The sequence below is a fragment of the Saccopteryx leptura genome, chromosome 1, assembly GCF_036850995.1.
Source record: "Saccopteryx leptura isolate mSacLep1 chromosome 1, mSacLep1_pri_phased_curated, whole genome shotgun sequence".
In the NCBI taxonomy this organism is placed as follows: domain Eukaryota; kingdom Metazoa; phylum Chordata; class Mammalia; order Chiroptera; family Emballonuridae; genus Saccopteryx; species Saccopteryx leptura.
This window is the reverse complement of record NC_089503.1, coordinates 226216085-226239788: the sequence shown is the minus strand read 5'-3', so window position 1 is coordinate 226239788 and position 23704 is coordinate 226216085. Positions and strand designations below refer to the sequence as shown.

General features: G+C 34.7%; 1 protein-coding gene across 4 annotated transcripts in view; it reads right to left on the bottom strand.

Annotated features, from left to right (window-relative positions):
• FSTL5 (follistatin like 5) overlaps window positions 1-23704 on the bottom strand; it is a 703822-nt gene that overhangs the window by 152608 nt on the left and 527510 nt on the right. For all 4 annotated transcript variants that reach the window (XM_066387204.1, XM_066387223.1, XM_066387213.1 and 1 more), the window contains one exon: window positions 14378-14498. In XM_066387204.1, the coding sequence (XP_066243301.1) occupies window positions 14378-14498 (121 nt within the window). The remainder of the gene's footprint in view (window positions 1-14377; window positions 14499-23704) is intronic.

The window sequence follows — 23704 nt, the reverse complement described above, 5'->3', positions numbered from 1 at the left end:
TCTATACCTTCACTGTCTCTAAGAATTAGGTTTGCTGAGGACGTTAAGGAGGAACTGAAGTGGTTTAAAACATATTCTTCAATTTCCATCAGTTATCAGTAGTAGACAATGAGAATAAAATAAAGAAAGGAAGGCTGATCAAACTAGAGAAAGAAAATTTTACTTAGAGGGGCATCTTAGAGGACAGAGCAGTCAAATATGAAAAGGAAAGTTAGATCTTAAATTCCAGTTCTCTCTCTCTCTCTCTCTCTCTCTCTCTCTCTCTCACACACACACACACACACACACACACACACATACACACACACACACTATAAAGCAGAGGCTCTTAAAAAATTACTATTAAAAAAGTGAGGGCCATGGCCAGGTAGCTCAGTTACTTAGAGCATCATCCCAATATGACAAGGTTATTTGTTTTATCCCCATTCAGGGCACATACAAGAATCAACCATTGAATATATAAGTAAGTGGAACAACAAATCAATCTCTCTCTCTCTATCCACCCCTACCTTTCTTTCTTTCTAAAATCAATCAATTTTTTAAAATGAGAAAATGTTTTAGTTACCTATTTAATAAAAGCATAAATCACCCCCAGCAACCTGACAGTAGAGGATATTTCAGATAACCAACTCGAGTGATTCTTCAGTGGGATCCTGGACCAGGAACTATTGAGAAACATTTGTTCACCTATCCATGTGCAAATATTTATAGAGTCATAACTATGTGCAAGGCACTGCACTAGGCATCTAAAAGAAGGGAAAGAGAGAGAGAGAAATATAAATGAAGGAGAGAGAGAAAAAAAGAGAAAGAAGAGAAAGAAAGGATTTATTTTAGTGAGAGATACCTAAAATAAGCTATAAACATATGTTCTTAATTAATTAAATCTAAGATGCTATTATTTATATACAATAACAACAAAAAAAAAATTATGCCAGTTTAATAAATACATTGCTTTTTTTTTTTTTTTTTTTTTACAGAGAGGGATAGACAGGGACAGACAGACTGGAACAGAGAGATGAGAAGCATCAATCATTAGTTTTTCATTGTGTGTTGCAACACCTTAATTGTTCATTGATTGCTTTCTCATACGTGCCTTGACCGCGGGTCTTCAGCAGACTGAGTAACCCCTTGCTCAAGCCAGCGACCTTGAGCTCAAGCTTGTGAGCTTTTTGCTCAAACCAGATGAGCCCGCACTCAAGCTGGCGACCTTGGAGTCTTGAACCTGGGTCCTCGGCATCCCAGTCCGACGCTCTATCCACTTCACCACCACCTGGTCAGGCATTACATTATTTTTTATAACCATATATTGTAGAATGGATGCCTTATCAAAGATGTTAAAATATGAAAGGAAAAACCCAGTGTAAGTAGCATATGCAACTTGATAGAACATAATGGTATTATAAAGTTCAGAGAGACTTCAAGTGTGGAAGGTAGGCACTAGTTGTAATGTTCAGTTGTGTAGTCTGGGTGGGCTTCATTGAGAAAGGGACATTTCACCACAGAGTTCAATGAAGTCAAAATTGAGCCATACAAAAATCTGGAAATGTTTTTCAGGCAGAGGGAATAACTAGCTACAAATGCTTGTTATATTTAAGGACAAAACTGCAGTGAGCGTTAAGTGGAGTGGGAGTCAAGTTTGCAAAGGGGCGAATAATAGGATATAAAGTTACTGCAAAATCAGAACATTTCTAATTTTGAAAGGCACTCAAAAGACTGGCTTTTAATCTGTGTAACACTAGGAACCACAACAGGCTTATAAACACAGGGGGGATGTGACCTGACCTCACGCATGTGAAGTTGGTATGCACAAAAATAAGACTGATATTTCCAAGATCTTTACCAAGTATTTACACAAATTGTGAGAAACAAATGTGTTAGAAAAACAGAAGAACAGTAGAAAATTCTCATGCCATTCCTGGATATATATTTCAAAGTGGCAGTAATTACAGGTAGCTATAGAGCTATCCTCTGTAGCTAAGGGCATATGGCCAGGAAATCTATGGAATTAAGACTCTGAGGAAAATCACAGGCAAGATGAAACACACTAAAAGGAATCTAGGCAAAATACTGATGGATCATGTACTGACATAGGTTAGAAAGGGTTCTAATATAAGAATAGCCCCTGGGTGGGATTGCTCAAATCAGTAAGGACAAGGTAGAAAATATTTTTTTTGAACTGTGAATGTTTTTGGCAGAATAAATGCAATATTTTCAAATTTCTCACTATGACAGATCCCACAGGACAACATATGGAGAAATGCATTAAAACGAAAATGTTTGGGGCCAGAAAGTGGAGAGCAATAAAAAAGAAGGAAGACAATTATTTCAGCAGACTGCTCTATCAAAAAACTAAAGGAGAGTCCAAATCAAGAATATGATTAAAGTGACCAAACCATCCTGAAAGAAACAAGGGAAGAATTCAGGGGAAGAGTACTTTAGAAGCAGGAGGGAATATAGCAGAAATAAATATAGCACCAGGTCTAGAAACTTTCTAAACTGAGAAAATGGTCATTGTGGAGCTCACAGTGAGGTCTGGGTCTCTGCTATCCCCCTGAAGGTGTACAGTATTCAAATCACGAATCACCATTTTAGTTTCAGAATCAGCAAAAGTATACAGGCCCATTGAAACAATGTTGGTGAAATCCCTAAGGGCCTGGTGCCACAAATGCAAGTGATTCCACTGTGGCATTCAGTCCAAAGTGTCTGTTTCCAAAGACAACGTGGTGGCCTTCAATGTCTGCAGAAGAGGTGGCAGTCTGCATGGTTCGCTCTTTCTCCTAGAAAACTGAAGAGCATGTGTTCTTGTGGTAAAATCAGACTAGGTGTACACTAAATGTATTCCCTCTTCTTTCTGAGCCCAGAGCTAGCTTATTTTTCTCAGACTCCCTTACAATAGAATACACTAATTGTTAGCAGGCTACCAGGCAAGAATGCCATCTGCTACCTACCACAAGGCCTGTCCCAAATATCTAGGCAATTCTACACACATTGTCTCTTCTGTTGTCACTTAAACAAACACAGAGGATCCCCTGGAGGACTCCAAGGCCTTAGGGAGGTGGTTTTAGAACTATCTGTTGTAGGGATCTTGTTTTATTTTCTCCCATTCAATTTCTACAGTTACCATAAAATAAGATCACTTACATAGGTGATGTAGCAGTAAGAAATTACTATAAAACATTTTTTAAAGCCTACTCATAAATTCTATGCTTTATTTCATGAACAGATAATAAATAGTTCACAGATTGGGGTAAGGACATGGATAAAACTCAAATTTCATACTGTTAAAGGATGTTTATTAGTCTAAAGAACAATTCAGAAATTTGGAGTTACATGAAAGAATGAGATGGCTCAGAAAGGCTAAATGTAATAATCTTGTGCACTTATTTAAAGAAGAATTATGAGAAATTTTCAACTGTTTAAAGCAAAAATAAAATAATGTATATGGGGTTTATAACATATGTAGAAGTAAAATGTTTGCCAATATTATCACAAGAAATAGAATGGAGAGATCAAACTATATTCTTTTAAGATTTTTATTTTATATATCAAGTGGTGATATTTGAAGATACATGGTAACAGGTTTAAGTTGTATATTGTAACTATACCTTACAGCTACACTTAAAAATAAAATAAAAAAGAAGCACAGCTAGTACATCAACAGTAGAGAGGAAATAAAATTCTAAAAGTTATGCAACCGAACAGAAGAAAGAATACAAGAAATTAATGAATATAAAACTAATATAACCATTTAAAAAACAATAAAAAATGATACACTTAGTCCAATGAGAATTCGCCCCACATACACATGTTGAAGCGATCCTGAAGCCACAGACTTTTCGAGGACCTGTCTCACCGAAAAGGAAATCAGAGAAGAACTTGATTCTTTAGAATTTATTTGTACTTAAAATTTTTGGACTTTCTTTAAACTTTATGTAGCAGTAGCAGAAGAATTTAATTTTGGATAGTAATTACTTGGGACTAATTTATTTGGAACTTTAATCTTTGAAGTTTTATTTCTCTCTGGGAATTTAATAAATTACATATTAAATTTTGAGCATCTCTATGCTCTCAGTATTGCATAATTGAAGTATCTTGATGTCATGAATTAATCTAATTGCAGAAGATCTGAAGAGCTCTACTGTACAGCGTTAACTGGACATAATTTAGCATGAGAAATAATAGAAAGAATTTTTAGGCCTTGGAGTTAATAAATTAATGTACTGTTCTATCATATTTCAAAGCCTTCTGGAAGCAAGCATATAGTGCCCACCAGTAGTTCTCAGGGGGCAATGGTAACTAAGGGAAGGACTTTTCTAAGTTGGAGTATCCCCAAGAGCAGCTCTGAGAAAAGAATTTAAATTCAGATAGTTGATTTGGGAAGTGATCCCAGGAAGCCCAAGTTAGAGAGCAGGAAAAATAAGATAGACGTTAAGAAAAACAAGAAAGGAAAAAAGGAAGGAAGGAAGGAAGGAAGGAAGGAAGGAAGGAAGGAAGGAAGGAAGGAAGGAAGGAAGGAAGGGAGGAAGAAGGAGGAAGTGCAAGGTGCATTCATGAGATTCATGAGCATGTTATCACTATGAGCAAAAAAGGCTCAATTCCAGATAGTGTGGACCTTCTGAAGAATCATGTACAAGGCAGCTCAGCAATTCCCACAGAATAAGTGGGAGGCTGGGCTGTTCATTGACTTGTGTTCCTTTTTGGTTAAGGACTGTCCCAAGGGGCATTAAATTCCTGGCACAGCTGAGCTACCTTGAGTGCATCTGGTAAAGTTTCCTGTGTCAAATAAAGTTCTAAAAAGGAATGGCAGAAAGACTGGTTTCTATAGTAACAAGCTGTCAAAAGACCACAACCACCGCTGAGGCAGTCAGTGAGTGATGGGTTTGGAGCAAGACATCAAGATTATTTGCTGTAGGACCTCATGAAGGAGAAGACTGACTTAATAGATGTCTGATCTTATTGCCTTAAGAAAGAGCCATTCTCGGAGATCACAAAAAGTTTAGCTTCAAATCAAAATTAAAAGAATAAAAGTAGAGAATGTGAGGAAGGAACACATACCCCCACTTCTCATGTTTCTAGCCAATAGAATTGTTAGAGTAGTAGTCTCAAACTTCACTGTCAAAACCATCAAGAGGGTTTGTAAAAACCCAGGTTATTCTTTTACCTCACGCCCAGAGTCTCTGATTGAAGTGGGGGTGGTGCATACTGCCCTGGCAATTTGCATTTAAAACAAATTGGCGATGCTGGTTGCCCAAGAACCACCGTTGGAGAACCACTGAGCCACAGTAACCTTCAAGGCTTCTCTTCTTTTCCTTTAATAACGCACAGTGGGAAGAGGAGAAAGAAGAAAGGAGGCCTCTGACTCCCTGCTTTCTGGATCATACTGTTTGCAGGAGGGTTTTATTCTCATCCTCACCATGCAGAAAGTTTGGCAGCATGAACAGGGAAGGCTGCCTGGGAATGGACAAGAAATTTCAATTCTATGATGCAAACAAAGCTGCCCATTGTTACCTTTGGTTTAAGCCACTTTCTAGTCTTAAAGTGGTATTCTATATGTTATCCAACAGGGGACCTGGCCCTTAGGGTCTGCCTAGGGCCAGTCCATGATGCATGGGATCTGAACTTTGTGCAGGAAAAATTTCACAACACGAGTCCAGTTGATCTTAAAAGAAAGTTTATAAGTTTATTAAAGCTGGGGACAGTGAAACAAGGAAGGGCCTAGAATAGGAACAAAAAAAAAAGGAACAAAACAAAAACCAACAACAGGAGATCCCAGGCTGGGTGGCCTTGGCTCTCTAGAAACCTTATTGGAAAGAAAGAAGCAGCATAAGGGGGCCTTAGAGACAGAATCAAGGGGTTAGCTCATGGCAAGCTGGCGACTACCGACTGCTCCCCTGGTTGCAAGTCTCATGAAGACCCTTACGATTTAGGAGATGCACGCCTATGGGGGGAGGGCAGAAAAGAAGGAGAGAAAGAGGGGCACGTGCGGGTGCAGGTGCAGGCTTACTCCCGGACCTCAGAGTGTGCACCCTGGGTCCTTTGTTTTGAGGGTTTTTTAAAGACTGAGAGTTAGGAGTGGTCTTAGGGGAGTACTTCAAGAGAATATCCATCAGTTTTTCAGGTGTGATCTCCCAACCCACCCAGGGCTGCAGCGATTAGTCAGCCACAGGGAAGGGTACCATCAGCCACAGGAGGATCACTTTGCACCTAGGTCTGGAGCCAAAACACAATTGCGGCCTAAATGTCATTTCTAAGGAGGTGAAACTCTGTATCTGGCTGTAAATTGCTCAGCCCATTTATTCAGTTTTCTGTCTCAGTTTACCCATTCTATTTGCCAAGCAATTTTCCTAGCTTCTTACTATCCTGGCTCATATATATAGCCATCATATAACCAGCAATTTTGTGTAGAAATTTCTGATACGAGTAGGAAAAATAAAGTGCACTTGATATGATGTGTGAGGCCTTAAAACAACGTGGACAAGAAACAGCAGTATACTATGGGTCCATTGTGAATATTGACAAGCTTTCTGCCCAGAGGGTGGTGTAAACACTGAATAACTTTTAAAATTTCAAACATTCCGTATCATAAGCTGAAGAACGAAAGACAGTTTACTTTATATAAACAGTAAAAGAAAAGCATGAAATGAATTCCACTGATAGAGTCAAGCTCCTTTGATTTCTACATAATATTTCATCTGACAAGGACACAGAGGCACTCTCATATGTCAATGATCTAGTTTTGCATTGTTTGGAAAAAAGGGGGAGGGCTATACATAGACTTTTATTTGATTTGCACCCTAGGCTATTTAAATAGACTTTGCACTTCAAAAACACTCTTACACAAATTCCATTAACTTATGATATTTTCAGAGCTTTTTTATGGTAATCAATGACATATTTTATTTTTATAACTAATTGACAAATTGTTAAGATAAATATGTTAAATTTGCTATGAAAATCTAATTTCCTAAAGGTCTTTTTAACCTTTTCTGAAAAGTGTATGGAAAATGGAAAATGAGTTAAACTAGTTTTAGAGATTTATTGGGCCCATAAATGTGCTATTGGTTACTTTGCATTTTCTTGCATTTTCATTGTGTTTCTCCACTCTAAAAGCTCATTCCTAACAGTTTTTTGTGAGTGGACTATAACAATATTCTGAGTGATCTCAAGTTTACTATACTTATTTATACACAAAAACATATGGTTAAAGTTTTGCCAAATATAAAACATCTTAAAACCAAAGGAAAGGGAAACAAAAAAAAAAAAAAAGGAAGAAATAGCTTGTTTAGCAAATTACTTGTAGAATGGCTACTTTACAGCTAATTCTACTACTTCAAAATATTTTATTAGAAAGTGTCGTGGTAAAGAGAAAATCCACAGGTTTAAAATAATGTCACTTGTGCTAAACCTAGATTTAATACCTGAACTAATTGCAATTTCAATCTCTCAGAAATGTAATCTTAGTCTGGAATTTTCGGTCAAGCACCAGTAAGATAATTTGTCAGGTGGACCTTCACCATCCCCTATAGAAAGAAGAGGTAATCTGCATGTTTAAAAACTTTTCATGTTCTCTTCCCCCAAAGAATAGATGTCCTGGTCTCAAAATAATGCAATAATTCTGTCTTTCTTTAATAGCTCACTTGCCCCACCCTTCTTTCTATAAGAAGCTTCCATTTTATCCAAATCCTCCGAGTTCCTTCTAATTGCCAGATGAGATACTGTCTTATTTATGAATCACTTAATATAGCCAATTAGATTTACAAATTTAATTGGTTTAATTTTGTAGGTTAGAAGTCCTTTCTCTATTACTGTTCTGCAAAATATTTTTTCATACCAGACACTTTTGTGGCAAAGATAGCTAGTTACCTACAAAATTTATCCCCCCTTTCTTCCTGTTCTTGTAATTCATTTAACCCTTAATTGTTGTAGATTAAGGTCACACAATGTACATGACAATCTCTGCATTTAATGAGGAGCAGTGGAAGTTATTAGTGCTTCCACTAAAGTTCTTTTAAAAGTGCCCTCTCAGGTGTCCCGTGCACTTTTCCTTCCTCTCTTCCTTTTTGAACATGATCAAATTTTTCAACACCATTTGGAAAACAAGGGATGACATTGAGAAGGGAAACCATGTGCTAACCACAATAGAGGAATCCCAGGACGATGATGACATTATGGAGTGGCCATCCTGACATTGGGGCTTCTTCCATGCATAAAAAAACACATACCAGTATCCTGCTACTTTGGGTTGCTGTTATAGCAGCTAAAGGCAATCTCTAATAGATACATACATAATATATTTTCTACAGCTTGCTGCCTCTTCAGATAGGTTTAGATATTCAACATGATTCTTGAAATGCACTTATTGTCTTTCCTCATTGATATAAATACATCAGAAAAAGTTTTTGGTCAATTATGCTTGAATTTGATGAATTTGTATTATATTATACTTCATTTCTTTTTTCCAGTTAAAGGCAGAAGTAACAAGTTAGATATAGAAGTGCTATACTGTCTAAACATTTTTCATTAATTTATGGTCCATATATTTTTTATAGAGAATTAATATAATCAAAAGCATTTCTTATAAACAGAAATCATCAGATGCTTTAAGGAAACACTTTGGGTGAAGGGATTGCATTTCTTTCTTGTACCTCACTCTAATAGTAGCTGACCAATTTGGAAGTCACAATCAATTTTTCAGCTCATTTCACATTTCTCATGGTCTCACTTTTTTCCATATCTTGCCACTTATTCTATGGCACCTTACTGTAATCCTTCTTTTATAAATTTGCTTAACTTTCTTTTGCATGTCTCTCTCCTACTTACCTGACAAAATAAAATGCTGGTTAAATCCAAATTGCTTCTTTTTATTATGCAAAATCACAGCCAACCACAACAGAATAAAACATATGAATATATATCTTCTCCAGAATTCTGAAAGATCAGCACAACCTACCTAACAACTACATACTACTACTTCCATCACCCTCCTGTCTTGCAAGATAACTATTTTTCATCCCTTCCCCTCTTCAAACCACTAATGTTCTCACAAATTCCTCATTTCCAATGGTTGGCTTTCCTCACTGCATTGAAAAAATCCAAGTGATGTAAAGAGTGATGTGCTTCCTCCTGCCTTGAGCACCTGTTCCTACTCTGTCTTGCTCTGTTTCAACAGAAGAACTATTTTTTTTTTCAAACACCAATTCTTTCTTGATATAACTACATTACATTAACTTTTTAAGGTCTTGACTACTGCAACTATTCCCTTTTCTCTTAAAAGAGCTGCTTTTCATCTTCACATAACTGCATAGAAACTTCATTTCTTTAATATGACCTTTTCTCCTTTCTTTCTATTTGATTCAAACTGGCCTTGTCCAGCACCCTGACTCATCTGCCTCCTTCTTCTTTGCACGTCCATTCCCTTAATCATTAAGCAATCAGAGAAATGAGGTTCTGGTCAGCATCAAATAATCTTAAGAGGAAAGTTTTGGGTTTGTTGACTCCAGACAGAGACAATTTCTGTCACTCTAGAGATAACATCTAGGCCTCAATTGTGCTTTAGTTCCAAGTCCAGAAAATTAGGGAAATGAAACAAGGGGATGTCATGGCTGACATCAGTCATGACTGGGTGCCCTCTACCCAGCGATGGGATTCAAGTAATTTAACAACCGGTTCTCTGCCCTAATGACCATTTCAAGCGTAAAAAAAATGATATACTGAATGGTAGCTTATTATTTCATGTATTTAATACTTAAGAACAATAAAAGGAGTACACAAAACTAGATTATGTTATAAGACAAAGTTTTAAAATAATAATGAAAAAATGTTAAAGAATACCTGACAAAAGCAATAAAACTGTCATTTAAGATAATTCTGTATTTTTTCACCTATGAACAGAATGAAAATTACTAGGGGCATTAAGAATATGCTGTTGCACAGATGAACATTAAAAAAGAGTAAGGGGCCTGACCAAGCAGTGGCACAGTGGATAGAGCGTCGGACTGGGATGCCTAGGACCCAGGTTCGAGACCCCGAGGTCGCCAGCTTGAGAGCGGGCTCATCTGGTTTGAGCAAAGCTCACCAGCTTGGATCCAAGGTCACTGGCTTGAGCAAGGGGTCACTCAGTCTGTTGAAGGCCCACGTTCAAGGCACATATGAGAAAGCAATGAACAACTAAGGTGTCGCAATGCACAATGAAAAACTAATGATTGATGCTTCTCATTTCTCCATTCCTGTCTATCTGTCCCTATCTATCCCTCTCTCTGACTCTGTAAAAAAAAAAAAAAAAAGAGAGTAAGGGATATATATTTGTGATTTCCACATTGGGCGGCTGCCCAGGCACCCATCTTAGAGAGAACCCTGATTACAAGTGCCATTTTAACAACTGGTTTGCCAAAGCAAACAAAGAATTAGGTATCAGTTCTGCTGAACCGGTGCAAACCAGCTGAATTCCATCACTGTCTCTACCCTAATACTAACCAGTCAAGACCATGCATGGTCCTAGCCATGACAGTAACTTTCTTAGTCATCATTATTAATGGCTTTTTCCCCCTACATTAGTCATCCCCTGAAAACTATCTGGGAGCCAGGTCTTTGAATATTAGCTCACCTAATCTCCAGGTGTGGACCACTTTCTAAAAATAAATCCTTACTTTCTTTGCTGCAAACTCCTGTTCATGTCTTACTGGACTTTGATGCATGTATGCACATGGACCTCTTTAGCCCGGTAACATTTACTGGATTATTTTCCCTAGCATAAAAGATGATCACACCTCTAATTTTATAAAACTCCCTCCCCTGACCTCACATCATTCGCCAGCTACTGCAGAGTTCTCTCTCTGTTCACTTTCACCTCTTGTTCAGCAATGATAATATAACCATTTCTCTTTCCAAACCGCATTGCTCATGAAAAATATTTACACCAAGGATTGTGAGGCAGATCACATGTAGTAGGAGATAATAGTGAGGACTGGTTTCTCTCCCAACTTCAGGGACCTTTCTACAAAAGGAAAATCATTAGTGCTCAGCCTAGACAACCACTCCTAATGCAGTAGTATCCCCTTTTCCACAGTCTTATTTACTGTAGTTTTAGCTACCTATGGTTGTTGGGAAAACAAGTGTGTTAGGCTTGCTTGCTTGCACTGTTTCTGATTGGTGCATGAGCACAGGCAGCACCACGTGTGCATATTCTACGTAAGGCTGCAAATGCTTGCCCTCGGGCCGGCAGATTATAGATTGTGCATTGGCTGCCACCATTGGGAGGGGCCATTGTTCGTAATTGTTTGCTGGAGAAGAGGTTTCCCTACCCACAGCCGGTTTTAGTTTGTGAGTGCAGAAAGAGAGAGAGAGAGGAAGAGAAGCAGTTTTCTCTGTCCGCTTGCTCATCTGTTGTTGCAAGACTCTAGTAAACAAAATGGCCCACCATTTTCTGGCTCCACAGTTCCTTTACTATCTTCCTGAATGTGAACCTGCATGGGCAAGGCACCGGCCTTACAATGGTCAACTGAAGCCAAAATTTTTAAAAGAAAAATTCCAGAAATAAACAATTCATAATTTTTAAATTGCACATAATCCTGAGTAGCCTGATGAATTCTCTACTAGTCCTACTACACCTGCTCAGAACATAAATCACCATTCTCCAGGGTCTCCACGCTCTGTATGCTTTCTGACCATTAGTCACTTAGTAGCAGCCTTGATTATCAGATCTACTGTCATGGTATCTAAGTGCTTATTTTACTGAATAATGTCCCCAAAGCACAATACTAGTGATGTTGGAAAATCAGATATGCTGAAGAGAAATCATAAAGTGCTTCCATGGAGTGTAAAGCTGAACGTTCTCAATTTAATGAGGAAAGAAAAGAATTGTGTGTGGAGGTTGATAAGATCTACAATAAGAATCTATTTTCTATGCACGAAATTGTGAAGAAGACAAAAGGATTTCTGTTGGTTTGGTTGTCACACTTTAAACTGCAAAAGTTACGGTCACAGTGCATGATAAGTGCTTAGTTAAGATGGAAAAGGTATTAAATTTGTGGGTAGAAAACATGAACAGAAAACGTGTTCCAATTAGGGCAAACACTGAGCTTGTACAAAGACTTCAGCAACAGATACCGAGACAAATGACTATATTCACATAACTTTTATTGCAGTATGCTGTTATCATTGTTCTATTTTATTATTAGTTATTCTTGTTAGTCTCTTATTGTGCTTAATTTATAAATTAAACTTTATCATAGGTATAAATGTACAGGAAAAAACATAGATAGTATAGATAAGGTTCAGTACTATCTGCACTTTTCAACATCTATTCTCTGCAGATAAAGGGGGGTTACTATATTGAATTTCTCTTAACTAATTCATAATGTTAAGTTTGATAGTGGGGGAAAGGGAGCTCTGAGACCTTGTTATTCTTTTATTCTCACATTCTACATCAGAGAAACCTGAGATCAGAAAGTAAACAATTCACCCAGAAAAGGATGAAATAGGAAGCTGCATTTCCCCAATGCAGCTCAGGGCACATCTTGCAACATAAAAGCCTGAAGTTTGGCTCAACGTCTTCCCTCTGCACCTCCCAGCTGGAGCACGACAAATGAATGAGGCATCTAAGAAACCCACACCAGACATGGATGAGGAGCAGAAACCCCTGAAGAACGGCCATGTACAAATGTTTCTCAGGCTTCACTAGGCATCACCATTACGCGTGAAACTTGTCAAACTGTAAATTTCAAATCAAATTTCTAGAGGGTGCCAGTGAAGTCAGGGTTCTACATATTTTATTTTATTTTTTCACATGATTCTGATGCAAGTAAAACATGAACCATGCAATGTTTTATAAACTACCAGGAAATCTCACATGGGTTGTCCTTAGGCTAGAAGAACCAGGACTGGAAATGGGGTTAAAAGATAAAAGACAAATTACCCCATCACAGCCCCCAAATTGCAGAGTATTACCTTTGTCTAATAGGTCGTTAGTCTGTATACAAGCACAACAAAGAGGGAGGTGAGGACCAGACTTGCACAACAACCATTTCCCCATGGATGCAGCACCTTGATAAAGAACCCCCCTTATATAGAATTGTCATGTAGTAAGAATATTATGTATCCTTGGGTTCAAATGCTTTGAAAGTTCAACTCCAAATGTCTTAGGCCAATTCGAACCTTATTTCATTCCTAGATTAGGATGTCTTATACGCCCATGTTCCCTCTGAACCTCTCTTTAATGTGGGGTCTCTGGCTCTCTCATACATATGTCTCATTAAATTTGGTTCATTTTCTTTTTGTTATGCTCATCTTCCTCACGTCTATTTGACTGTTAGATAAGCCACAAGAACCTTAATGATAGAGGAAAGTTTGTTTCCCCCATACATCCTTCAAAGTCCTTGGGTTAATTTTTTTCTTAAGTTCTCTTCTTTTTATACTAACATACCATTCTTCAGTGATATCATCAGATCTACTTTCAAAGTATTTTCAAATGTGATCACTTCTTTACCTCTTATCTATTAAACTATATTTTAAACCACCATTATCTCTTCCTAGACTATGAAAATATTTTTAACAGATCTCATTTCTTCAAGTCACCTTAACACAAATCAGAATGTGCCACATCAGACACTAAACACTTTGAGAGCTTCCCATTACACTCAGAATGGGAATCTAATATTTAAGTTCACAGGGCTCTATGAGACCTGTCCCTAGTCCCCTCTCCAAATTCCTACTTGCCATTGTCCTCTTAATTCATACCAACCACATTAGCCCTCTTTCTGCTCTACACAGAGCCAAGAAAGTGTCAGCCTCCCTATTGTAAATCATCAAGTAAATTAACATGGAGAGTAGTATGAAAACGAATCAGTGTGTATTAATCAAACGTGCAACCGTATATCATCAATTCAACTAAAAAATTAATATTTGAATTAAATCAGAAGTAAAACAAAGCTCTGATTATAAGAATGATATCAGCTTCCTTGGCCAATGTTCATAGCCATTAAGTCAACCACTAAAAATATAAAATTTACTGTAGATAACAACAGTTTTTAATATCATTAATAAGATGATCTAATTAAATGTTTATATATTTTAGTTTCCAAAATTGTTATGGTCACTTATTTGTTAATAGTCTTAAACTCAAAAAGCAATTTCAATTTTCTATTCTTTAATTTTTTAATTAGAATGTATTACTTTCCAATGACTCATGATGAGAAAGAGGTACAGCTTTACAGTACTTATTCAATTTAAACACTTTTTTTTAATTGAAAAAGGTTTTGCATTAAGACTAAGTCCCAAGACTAAAAAAAAGAAAAAAATAAAGTGTTGCTGTCCCAGTCAATTAAGATATTCTGAGTATCTAGTGAAGCAAAAAGTAATTATAACAACACACAGTTCTTACCATTCACTTGGAAGATGTGAGTCTGGTAGACTTGTTCATAACCATCTGCATAGCAGCTATAATTGCCCATGTGAGTTGTCATAACCTTAGTAATATACAAGGATCCATCATCTCCAAAGTCCTATAGAAAAAAAGTAAAATTTAAATATATTAAATATAATAAAAATACATTAAATACAAAGAGGTCAATTTGTATTTAATATATTTTTTAACAATTTACTTTTTAGCAGTGTGTGTCCAGGAACAAAGTAAATAGAATAAAATATTGTTTTCAATTATAAAAATAATCATAGTTAGTCCTATAAAGTTGGAAGATCTGTAATTACCATTTTTGTAAGACATGTTTTATTTAAAAAGTATAGTTTCACTCATAAACACAGCTTTTTTTAGTATTTATTTAAAATACATGGATTTATATGTAAACTAATTTTCCAGGTTTTTTCTCTAATTCAGTTTACATTTTTAATTAATAAAATTGTACCATGATTTTTTTCTTATTTGTAGCTGAAATGTAGCTCTTTATCACATTCTTCCCACTTGTAATTGCTCATTATATTATAGTTTATATTTACCCAGAAAAATATTATTAAACCAGTGTCTTCTCAGATAAAATTTATAGCTATATTTATAGAACAGAATATTTAAACTCAGAAACAAGCAAAACATTAAAAAATTACCATAACATTTTAAAATTTTAGGGACAATTGCATAACCACTTTGAAAAAAAAAAGAATAAAGTTTCAGACTTATTTGTCAAAATCAAATCCAAGAAGCACTTTTGGAACAGTAAAGACCAGAAAACCTTCTCTCTTGCAAAGTCAATGAATATAATAGCAAATTATCAAAAATAAACTTTTGCAGAACTTTGGAAATAGACAAATGCTCAGACCAGTTAGAGACCACCAATTGTAGTAGTTACTTCACAATATAGGTAAATCAAAATGCCATGTACATATATCCCTTATTTCTAAAAAAAAAAAACCAAAAAACAACAACAACAAAAACTGGTGAAGAAAAGACTAGAGCTGAATCTAAGACAGACAATGGGATTTGTGCCATCCTTCTCTCCACAACTGCTTTCAATGCCCGGACCCACCAGCTTCCTAACTCATCATCCTTGCGGACATGAGGAGTAAAAACAAGGAAACAAGGTTAGAACTCCTCCAAGGTCTCATTTGTAAATATTTTTATCTCTAGAGTCTTTATTGAAAACAAAACAAAACAAAACAAAACAAAAAAAACAGTTGTTTAACATTACATACAGCTTCTTATGATAGAGTTGTTTACTAGTTGTGGATAATAGACACAACAACAAAAAGAAAAACAAGAATGAGATGTCCATGGAGAGATTTGAAAAGACCTGTAGATTGCTAGGAATCTAGAAGGCTATACAAATGCATGCAGGGTTGTATGCATGACCAGAAAAGATGTATTTTCTTTATGTTTTAGGATTACAGCTAAGGCAGACTTGTAAGTGCTTGTAGGAGCTTCCAGTGCATGAAAAATAATAGATATAGAGCATCTCAGCAAAGTCTGGAAGACTTACTGATTCAAGGTATTTAATTAAATCTCTGTTTGACCATTAGTTCACCAACAAAATAACTGAGCAAAGATTTCAGTGACTACATACAGCAAAATAAGAAAAAATCAACAAATCATAGTTCATCAAAACTAAAAAGTTTTGCTTCCCAAAGGGCACAATAGGAAAGTTAAAAAAAAAAAAAACTTCACAGAATGATAGAAAATAACTGTAAATTATTTGTCTTATATGATTCTTGTTCCAAAATATATAATGAGTACAAGTGAACAATAACAAGACTAATAATCCAATTAAAACAATGGTAAAGGATTTGAATAGATATCTCTCAAAAGATTTGCAATGGGCAATATAAGCACATAAAAAGAGGTTCAGCATGATTAGTCATTTGGGAAATGCAAATAAAAACCACTAGGAAATACCAGTTTACATCTTCTAGACCAACTTAAAAAAATACTGACAATACAACTGTATGATGGGATTTGTAAAAACTGAAACTTTCAGGTGTTGCTGGTAGGAATATTAAATGTTATGCCTACTTTGGTTAACACTTTGGCAGTTTCTCAAAATGTTAAGAATCATTAATCATATGTCTAACAATTTAATTCCTAGGCATATACTCAAAATAATAAAAGAAACCATATTTCTACACATAAATTGTACATGAATGTTCATAGTATCATGATAATAACCAAATAATTAAAACAACTCAATACCTACCTATTGATAAATAGATATATATATATTATATACAATAATATATTACTTGGAAATAAAAGGAAATAAACTAATGATATATATTGCAACATAAATGAATCTTGAAAACATTATGTTAAATGAAAGAAGCCAGACACAAAAGCCATAAGTTATTTAAGTCTATTTGAGTGAAATGTTCAAAATAGGCAAATTCTACAGAGATAGAAAATATAGTAGTGGTTACCAGGAGCAGAAGAGAATGAGTGATAGAAAACAACTGCTTATGGATATGAAATACCTTTTAGAATGATGGATATGTTCTGAACTTTGATAGTTATGATGGTGGCACAAATTTGTGAATATAATAAAGCCACTGAGCACACCTTAAGAGGTTAATTTTATAATATGATGATTATATTTCAATAAAACTGGTATTACTATACCTATGGGTAATAATACTTAAATATAAAAAATAAGTATGCTAAAATAAAACTATCAATTGGGCCTATGAAATATTGAGTATAAAAATTTTCTTAATATATATATATATTTTAAATGGAGTGGGAAGAAGCATCAATTTTCAGTAATTGCTTCTTCTATGTGCCTTGACCTGGCAAGCCCAGGGTTTCAAACCAGTAACCTGAGCATTTTAGTTTGATGTTTTATACACTGAGCCACCACAAGTCCAGCTGAGTATGAAAAATTTTAAATCAAAAAAGTATTATCAATTCAATTATATAAAGAAGAATAACTTCTGCATTACAAAACATTATAACACAAAAAAGACAATAACAACAGATTATCTATGCAAAATATTTTTTAAATTAAAGCATTTTGATCCTTATTCACATTGCACTTATTATATGCCAGAGACTGCTCTGAGTCACAAATAATGACTCATTTGATTCATATATTAAACCCATGCAAAGAAAAGCTCTTAAAATGTTCTCATATTATAGCTGGGGGTAAGATGTTAAATAATCTCCTCGGTTTCCCTTGGCCTGTAGTTTGTAGAGCTAACTCCAGAGCCTATGCTGTAAACCCGTATACCAGGGGTCCCCAAACTACGGCCCGCGGGCAGCATGCGGCCCCCTGAGGCCATTTATCCGGCCCCCACCGCACTTCCAGAAGGGGCACCTCTTTAATTGGTGGTCAGTGAGAGGAGCATAGTTCCCATTGAAATACTGGTCAGTTTGTTGATTTAAATTTACTCGTTCTTTATTTTAAATATTGTATTTGTTCCCGTTTTGTTTTTTTACTTTAAAATAAGATATGTGCAATGTGCTCAGGGATTTGTTCATATTTTTTTTTATAGTCTGGTCCTCCAACAGTCTGAGGGACAGTGAACTGGCCCCCTGTGTAAAAAGTTTGGGGACCCCTGCCGTATACCACGCTGCCTTCTTTCTTGATTATGGACTGAACTAGGCATAAAGACAGGAGAAGGGAACAAAGAAGAAAGTCAAGACAAAATGCCCAAGATAAAAGAAAGTCAAATACTCATATAGGTCTGAAGAAAACAAGCTAGAAGTATAATGAGAATACATATGGAAAAAGAAGAAGGAAAGCTGGATCAATCACCTAAGATCTAAAGACAACAGCATTTTAAATCTTAATTTAACAACGGGCTCATTTTCCTTTCTAATAGCAGAGAATAAAGATGAATATGAGGCTACTGTTGTACTCATTCTTCTTAAGCTATAATTATAAAAATTTCAATCTGTTATTATAGGTATTATTAAAAGTTCTTTTTCATATTTCTGGTAACTACTAAGATTTACCCTCTAAGAATGATTTGTTTATTTTTTCTTCTAATTTTAAAATTTTGAGACCAGCATTTATTATGTTGATTTTCAAATATTTTAATGTATTGCTTTTCTTTTAAATTTGTGTAAAATATTTTGGGTTTGGAGATTTTTTTTATTTCTTATACCAGCTTTATGAATACAACACCCTTTCTCATTCTGATTTAATATAAGTATTTCTCGATAATGCCTTCTCATTTTCTTATGTTTGTAAAAATTGTATCTAATTCTTTAATATTTCACACATATATATATATATATATATTATAAAGTGAGCATTCACCTTTTTTTTCTAAACTGTAATCATGCCAGTATCATTCAGTCAAGAAAACATTTTTGCCCCATTTATGACTTTTTATCTTTTTATCTTCAAAATATGATTGTACACAATGACTTACCAATATTCACACATCAGTGCTCTAAAAGTACACCTTATAATTTTAACATATTCATACTATGTGCATTTCTGTTAAAAATAGCTTTCCTCTACCCGATACTCAGTACAGATTGATTGCAATCAAGAAAATTACTAGAGGCTATCAAATCTGGGGCTGAAAATAATGTTCTTTCTGTCAAGAGAGAGAGAGAGAGGAGAGAAAGAAAGAGGGGAAGAGGGGCAAGGAAAGAAGAATAAAAATAGAATACGGAGTTAGGGAAGGAAGAGAAGGAGGAAGAGAAGCAGAGGAAAGAACAGGAGGAAAGAGGAGGAGGAAAAGAAAGAACAAGGGTGACGAGATGATCAAGGAGGAATGGAAAAGGAGCGCCCAAAAGTTAAGGTCAAGAGGAGAAAGGGCAGGAAGGAAGAAGAAACATACTGTATACTGTGGTCATCATGTTATTTAGTGAAGAATAATATTTCCTTAGCAATTATCAAAATAAAATTCCTCAACATCATTTCATATAAGATTAATCATACCAAACATTTCTACAACTCCCAGGGAAACTTTCTGGAGTCCCAGGAAAATACCTCATGACATGCATAAGAGGAGAGAGGATTTGGAGCTTGTACCCAAACAAGGAAGTAACTGTGTAAAGCAAATATGTGATAAAACTCCTTGCATTACCACAGGCTACCAGTAAAATCACTGTTTTTAGAGAAGAGCATTTAGGCTAGAGAACAGAAATTTCAAACAGAAAGACTTAGGCAAATAGTTGACATTGGGTAGGTTATAATGTTGGAAAGCCAAACTTCTGGAAAATGTTACTCCAAATGATTATATTTAAAATATTTTGAGAAAGATTATGAGCCAGAAACAATCCTTGATTACCTACACTAGCTAGTAAGATATCCAGTTTGTGTAAGGTAGACAAGCACACTGGGTGTGCTCATACAAGAAAGACTCATCACCAACAGAGCAAGTCATGGTCTGAAAAATGAATCCTTCACTGGGCAAGAATAATTGGAAATCATTGTAAAAACCCAAAGTATATCTGGTATTTGTAATTATGTTCATATTCATATAATGCCAAACTGTTAGTAAGTATATCAAAGAAGATATTCAAAAAATCCTTTTCAAATCTCCATAAAATCAAAAATAAATGTGTTGTCCTGTAGAGCTACCTAGACAGCATAGTCCTCCCCTATTTACTATAATAAAGATTTCTTCACTGAACAATTTTGAAAATTATCAAAGAATAAAACCTTGAGAATGTTTATTTTAATATGTTATTGTTATCTGTGTTATTTTACCATATGAAATCTCTTTAACTTAGAATAGTCTCTAAATACACTCATACACTGAAATGAGTGTATGAGTGATCTTTTCTAATCTATATATCTTTATTCATGTTTTTTTCCTCTTCTAAATAGAAGCACTATCTTCCATCCTCAATTTCTTCCAATATACAGCTTTTCTGAATAAGCAAGACTAATGTTCTTTTACAACTTTGAATAAAGCATGAATCTTTTTAATATACTTAAAGTAAAACCTAATAAATAATTATTGAGCCCTTAAATACACCAGGCACTGTGCTAAATAATCAGATTTTATCTTTCAAACAACCTTTTCAAAATGCACTATTATAAGTCTCATTTTATATATAAGCAAACTGAAATATGGTGATGTTAAGCTTGAAATCACTAACTGCTATGGTCTGAATGTTTATCCTCAACTCATCCTTTGAAGTCCTAATGCCCAATGTGATGCTATTAGGAAGTGGTGCGTCTGGGGGGTAATTAGGTCATGAAGATGGGGCCTTCATAAATGGGATTAGTGATCCTTTAATTGAAACTCTACAGAGATCCCTCTTGCTCTTTTCACCGTCTGAGGACACAGGGAGAAGGCACCAACTGTGAACCAAGAAGAGGGCTCTCACTAGAACATTAATGTGCTGGCATCTTGATCTTGAACTTACCAGGCTTAGAACTGTGGGAAACATATTTCTGTTTATATTATCTGGTCTGCAGTATTTTGTTTTAGCAGCCCAACAGAGTAAGATACCAACCAAAGCAAGTGTCTAAGATTAGCATCCAAAGGATCAGACTGCAGAATTGATCTACTCTTGTTATTATGCTATTTTTAAAAAATTGACATTTTTCCAGATTCATTATTTTAGCCAGACCCCCAAAATACTTGTTTTTAAATACAAATGTATCAATCCTGCTTTTTATCTCCATCCTGATTCAGCATTTTAAATCTTTTAATCTTTCATTTCAGCATCTAAATCAAATGTGCAATTCTGATGCTAAGTGTGGTTGAGTGTTATGGCCTTGGAACAGACATCCCTGAATTCAGAGACAAAATCTAACACTTACTCTGAACTTCCATTACACCTTTATAATCTTGTTGCCAATAGATACTCCATAAAGATATCTTTCCCACTTAAATCTTTATGAGTTTCTACAGCATTAAAAAGTTGCCTCAAGGCACTGATGTTCAGAAAGTCAATAGAAAAACAAAATCATTTATTTTGTTGAGTTGATTGCTTATATTTTCTTTAAGGCAGTTCAACAAGGAATTGTGGAAGGAAAATTTGTAGCACATTTCTAAAATTTTGAAAATGTTATGACTGCTATTGACTATAATGGATTGTATAAAAGTAATAATCAAAGCATTTAACTACCTATATGTGAACACTGATTAATCAAAATATACAAGGCAATAAACATAGTTATGATTATACCAGAACACAATAGCTGAATTCAGGCCTATATTTAATCATAAGCATTTGTCTCAATTTGAAAGATAAGTCTTGCCCATTAGGAATTGTGAATTTTAAATTTAAGCTTACTTTCCCATTCATATTATGTTTCTTCTCATAGTTCTAAATTCCATGATGCTAGTATCACTATACGTTAAATGAGGTTTTCTGCATAGTATGCAATGTTTTGATGTGTACTGACATTAAAGTAATTTCCTTTCTAGTTTTGAATATGCTAGTATGCTATTACTTTGGAACATTATTGTGAAAGCTATTTTTCTAGTCTTTTAAGTGTAAAAAATATATTTTCACAAAATAGCAATAAAAGTCATTTAAGCAAACATTTACACATTGAAATTGACTAAAGTATCGTTATCTCAAGATTTATTAGATTTTCTAAAAACTGAAAGTTTTTCATGAGCTTATTTATTTAGATATTTAATCAATCAAAAAATAGCACAGAGAAATATGAAATTAAACAATATAAATTAAATTTTATAAATATATTATTTTAAAAATCATTTTTCTAAAGTAAACCATTTCATGTATTTAAAAAAATTTAATAAGTATACTAATGCAGACTAAAATTATTATTTCATATTAGTAAGCCTACCAAACCTCAAGCAACTGTATTTTTTGGTAGTAAAAGTAAAAACTAAAATTATAAAACTATGAGTAACAATATTATTTCATAGCATATGTAAATAATCAGGTTAATCATATTTTATTTCACTTAAGAAAAATCTTGCTAATAAAAGTTTCCATAAATACAATAGTAATAAACAAATTAAAAATGTATCACACTGATAGAGCTAGTATTCAGTGTTTTACATAGATTCAGAACCAGATTTTTCATGAAGCTGATAAAGTTTAAGTTTCAGAGCTCCTCTTTGTCCACCAAGGATCTGTAAGTAGCCCTCTTATGTGTATCTATGGTCTTATATTTGTGCTTTAAAACTTCCAAGAGCCGCATCACCTTGAGCCACCCTGACTATTTTAATTCTTTACAGTTTGACAGTGCTATGTTTTACAAAAAAACAGAAATCAGAAAGGTTAATTAACTTATCCATAAAGGCTAATGATCCAATATTCAAAACTAGGTCACCTGGCTCTAGAGTCTATGTTTTGAAAATCCCTACTTCATAGATACTGGTATCAACATGCATGAACCCCCAAACACAATGCAATATATATATATATGATGCATTATATATAAAGTTTAAGACAGGAAAAGTAAACTATGTTTTAAGTATATGTACATTATATATTTATATAAAAATAAAAAGAATAACAAAGACTTGATAAACATATAACTCCTAGTAGGATTATATTTTTAAAAAAGGAAGATAGAATGAAGAGCAACCTACAAGGGGCTTCCAATTTGTTGTCATTTCTATATTTTTTAAATAGTTACTAAGTTTATAGTTATCAGTATATTACTATTCTTTAAATTTTATTTATATATACTCTTGTGATGTGTATTATGAAATATAAAAAAAATTAAAAATTATATTATACCTTAAATCATGTATGTCAACATACATAGCTTCTAGGTATATGTGGAAAGTCCCAAATCTCTTTCTTATTACTCTAAATACAAGTATCGCATGTCTTAAAAATTTAATGAAAAAAGTATCATATAGATATTAAACTATATTTTGGCATATTTTGAAAGTGAATTAATTCTTATTTTTGATTCATCAAAAATATTAATAACAGAATACCAAAGGTACCTGGAATCTTGGTAACATATAATCTGTAGATTTATAATGAGTATTACAGAATTGTGGCTCTTTTTAAGGATAAATTGATAGAAAGATTGTCATACCTATACAAACAACAAGAAGCTGGTCAATGAAAATCATACTGATCTTGAACCCATCAGAGTGCTGGCTTCGGATAGCAACTGAAGATGTTAAAATATGAGGAAAGGTGAAGTTAGCCTCCAGAAAGAGACAACATAATAGTATAGGCATTCCCTATAGAGTGTAGGAAATCATCCACATATATTAGTGCATTGAAAGAAAAAAAATCCTGGCTGGTTAGCTCAGTGGTACGGTGTAGGTCAGGTGTGTAGATGTCCCAGGTTCAATTACCAGTCAGGGCATACAGGAAAAGCTACCATCTGCTTCTCCACCCTTCCCCCTCTCT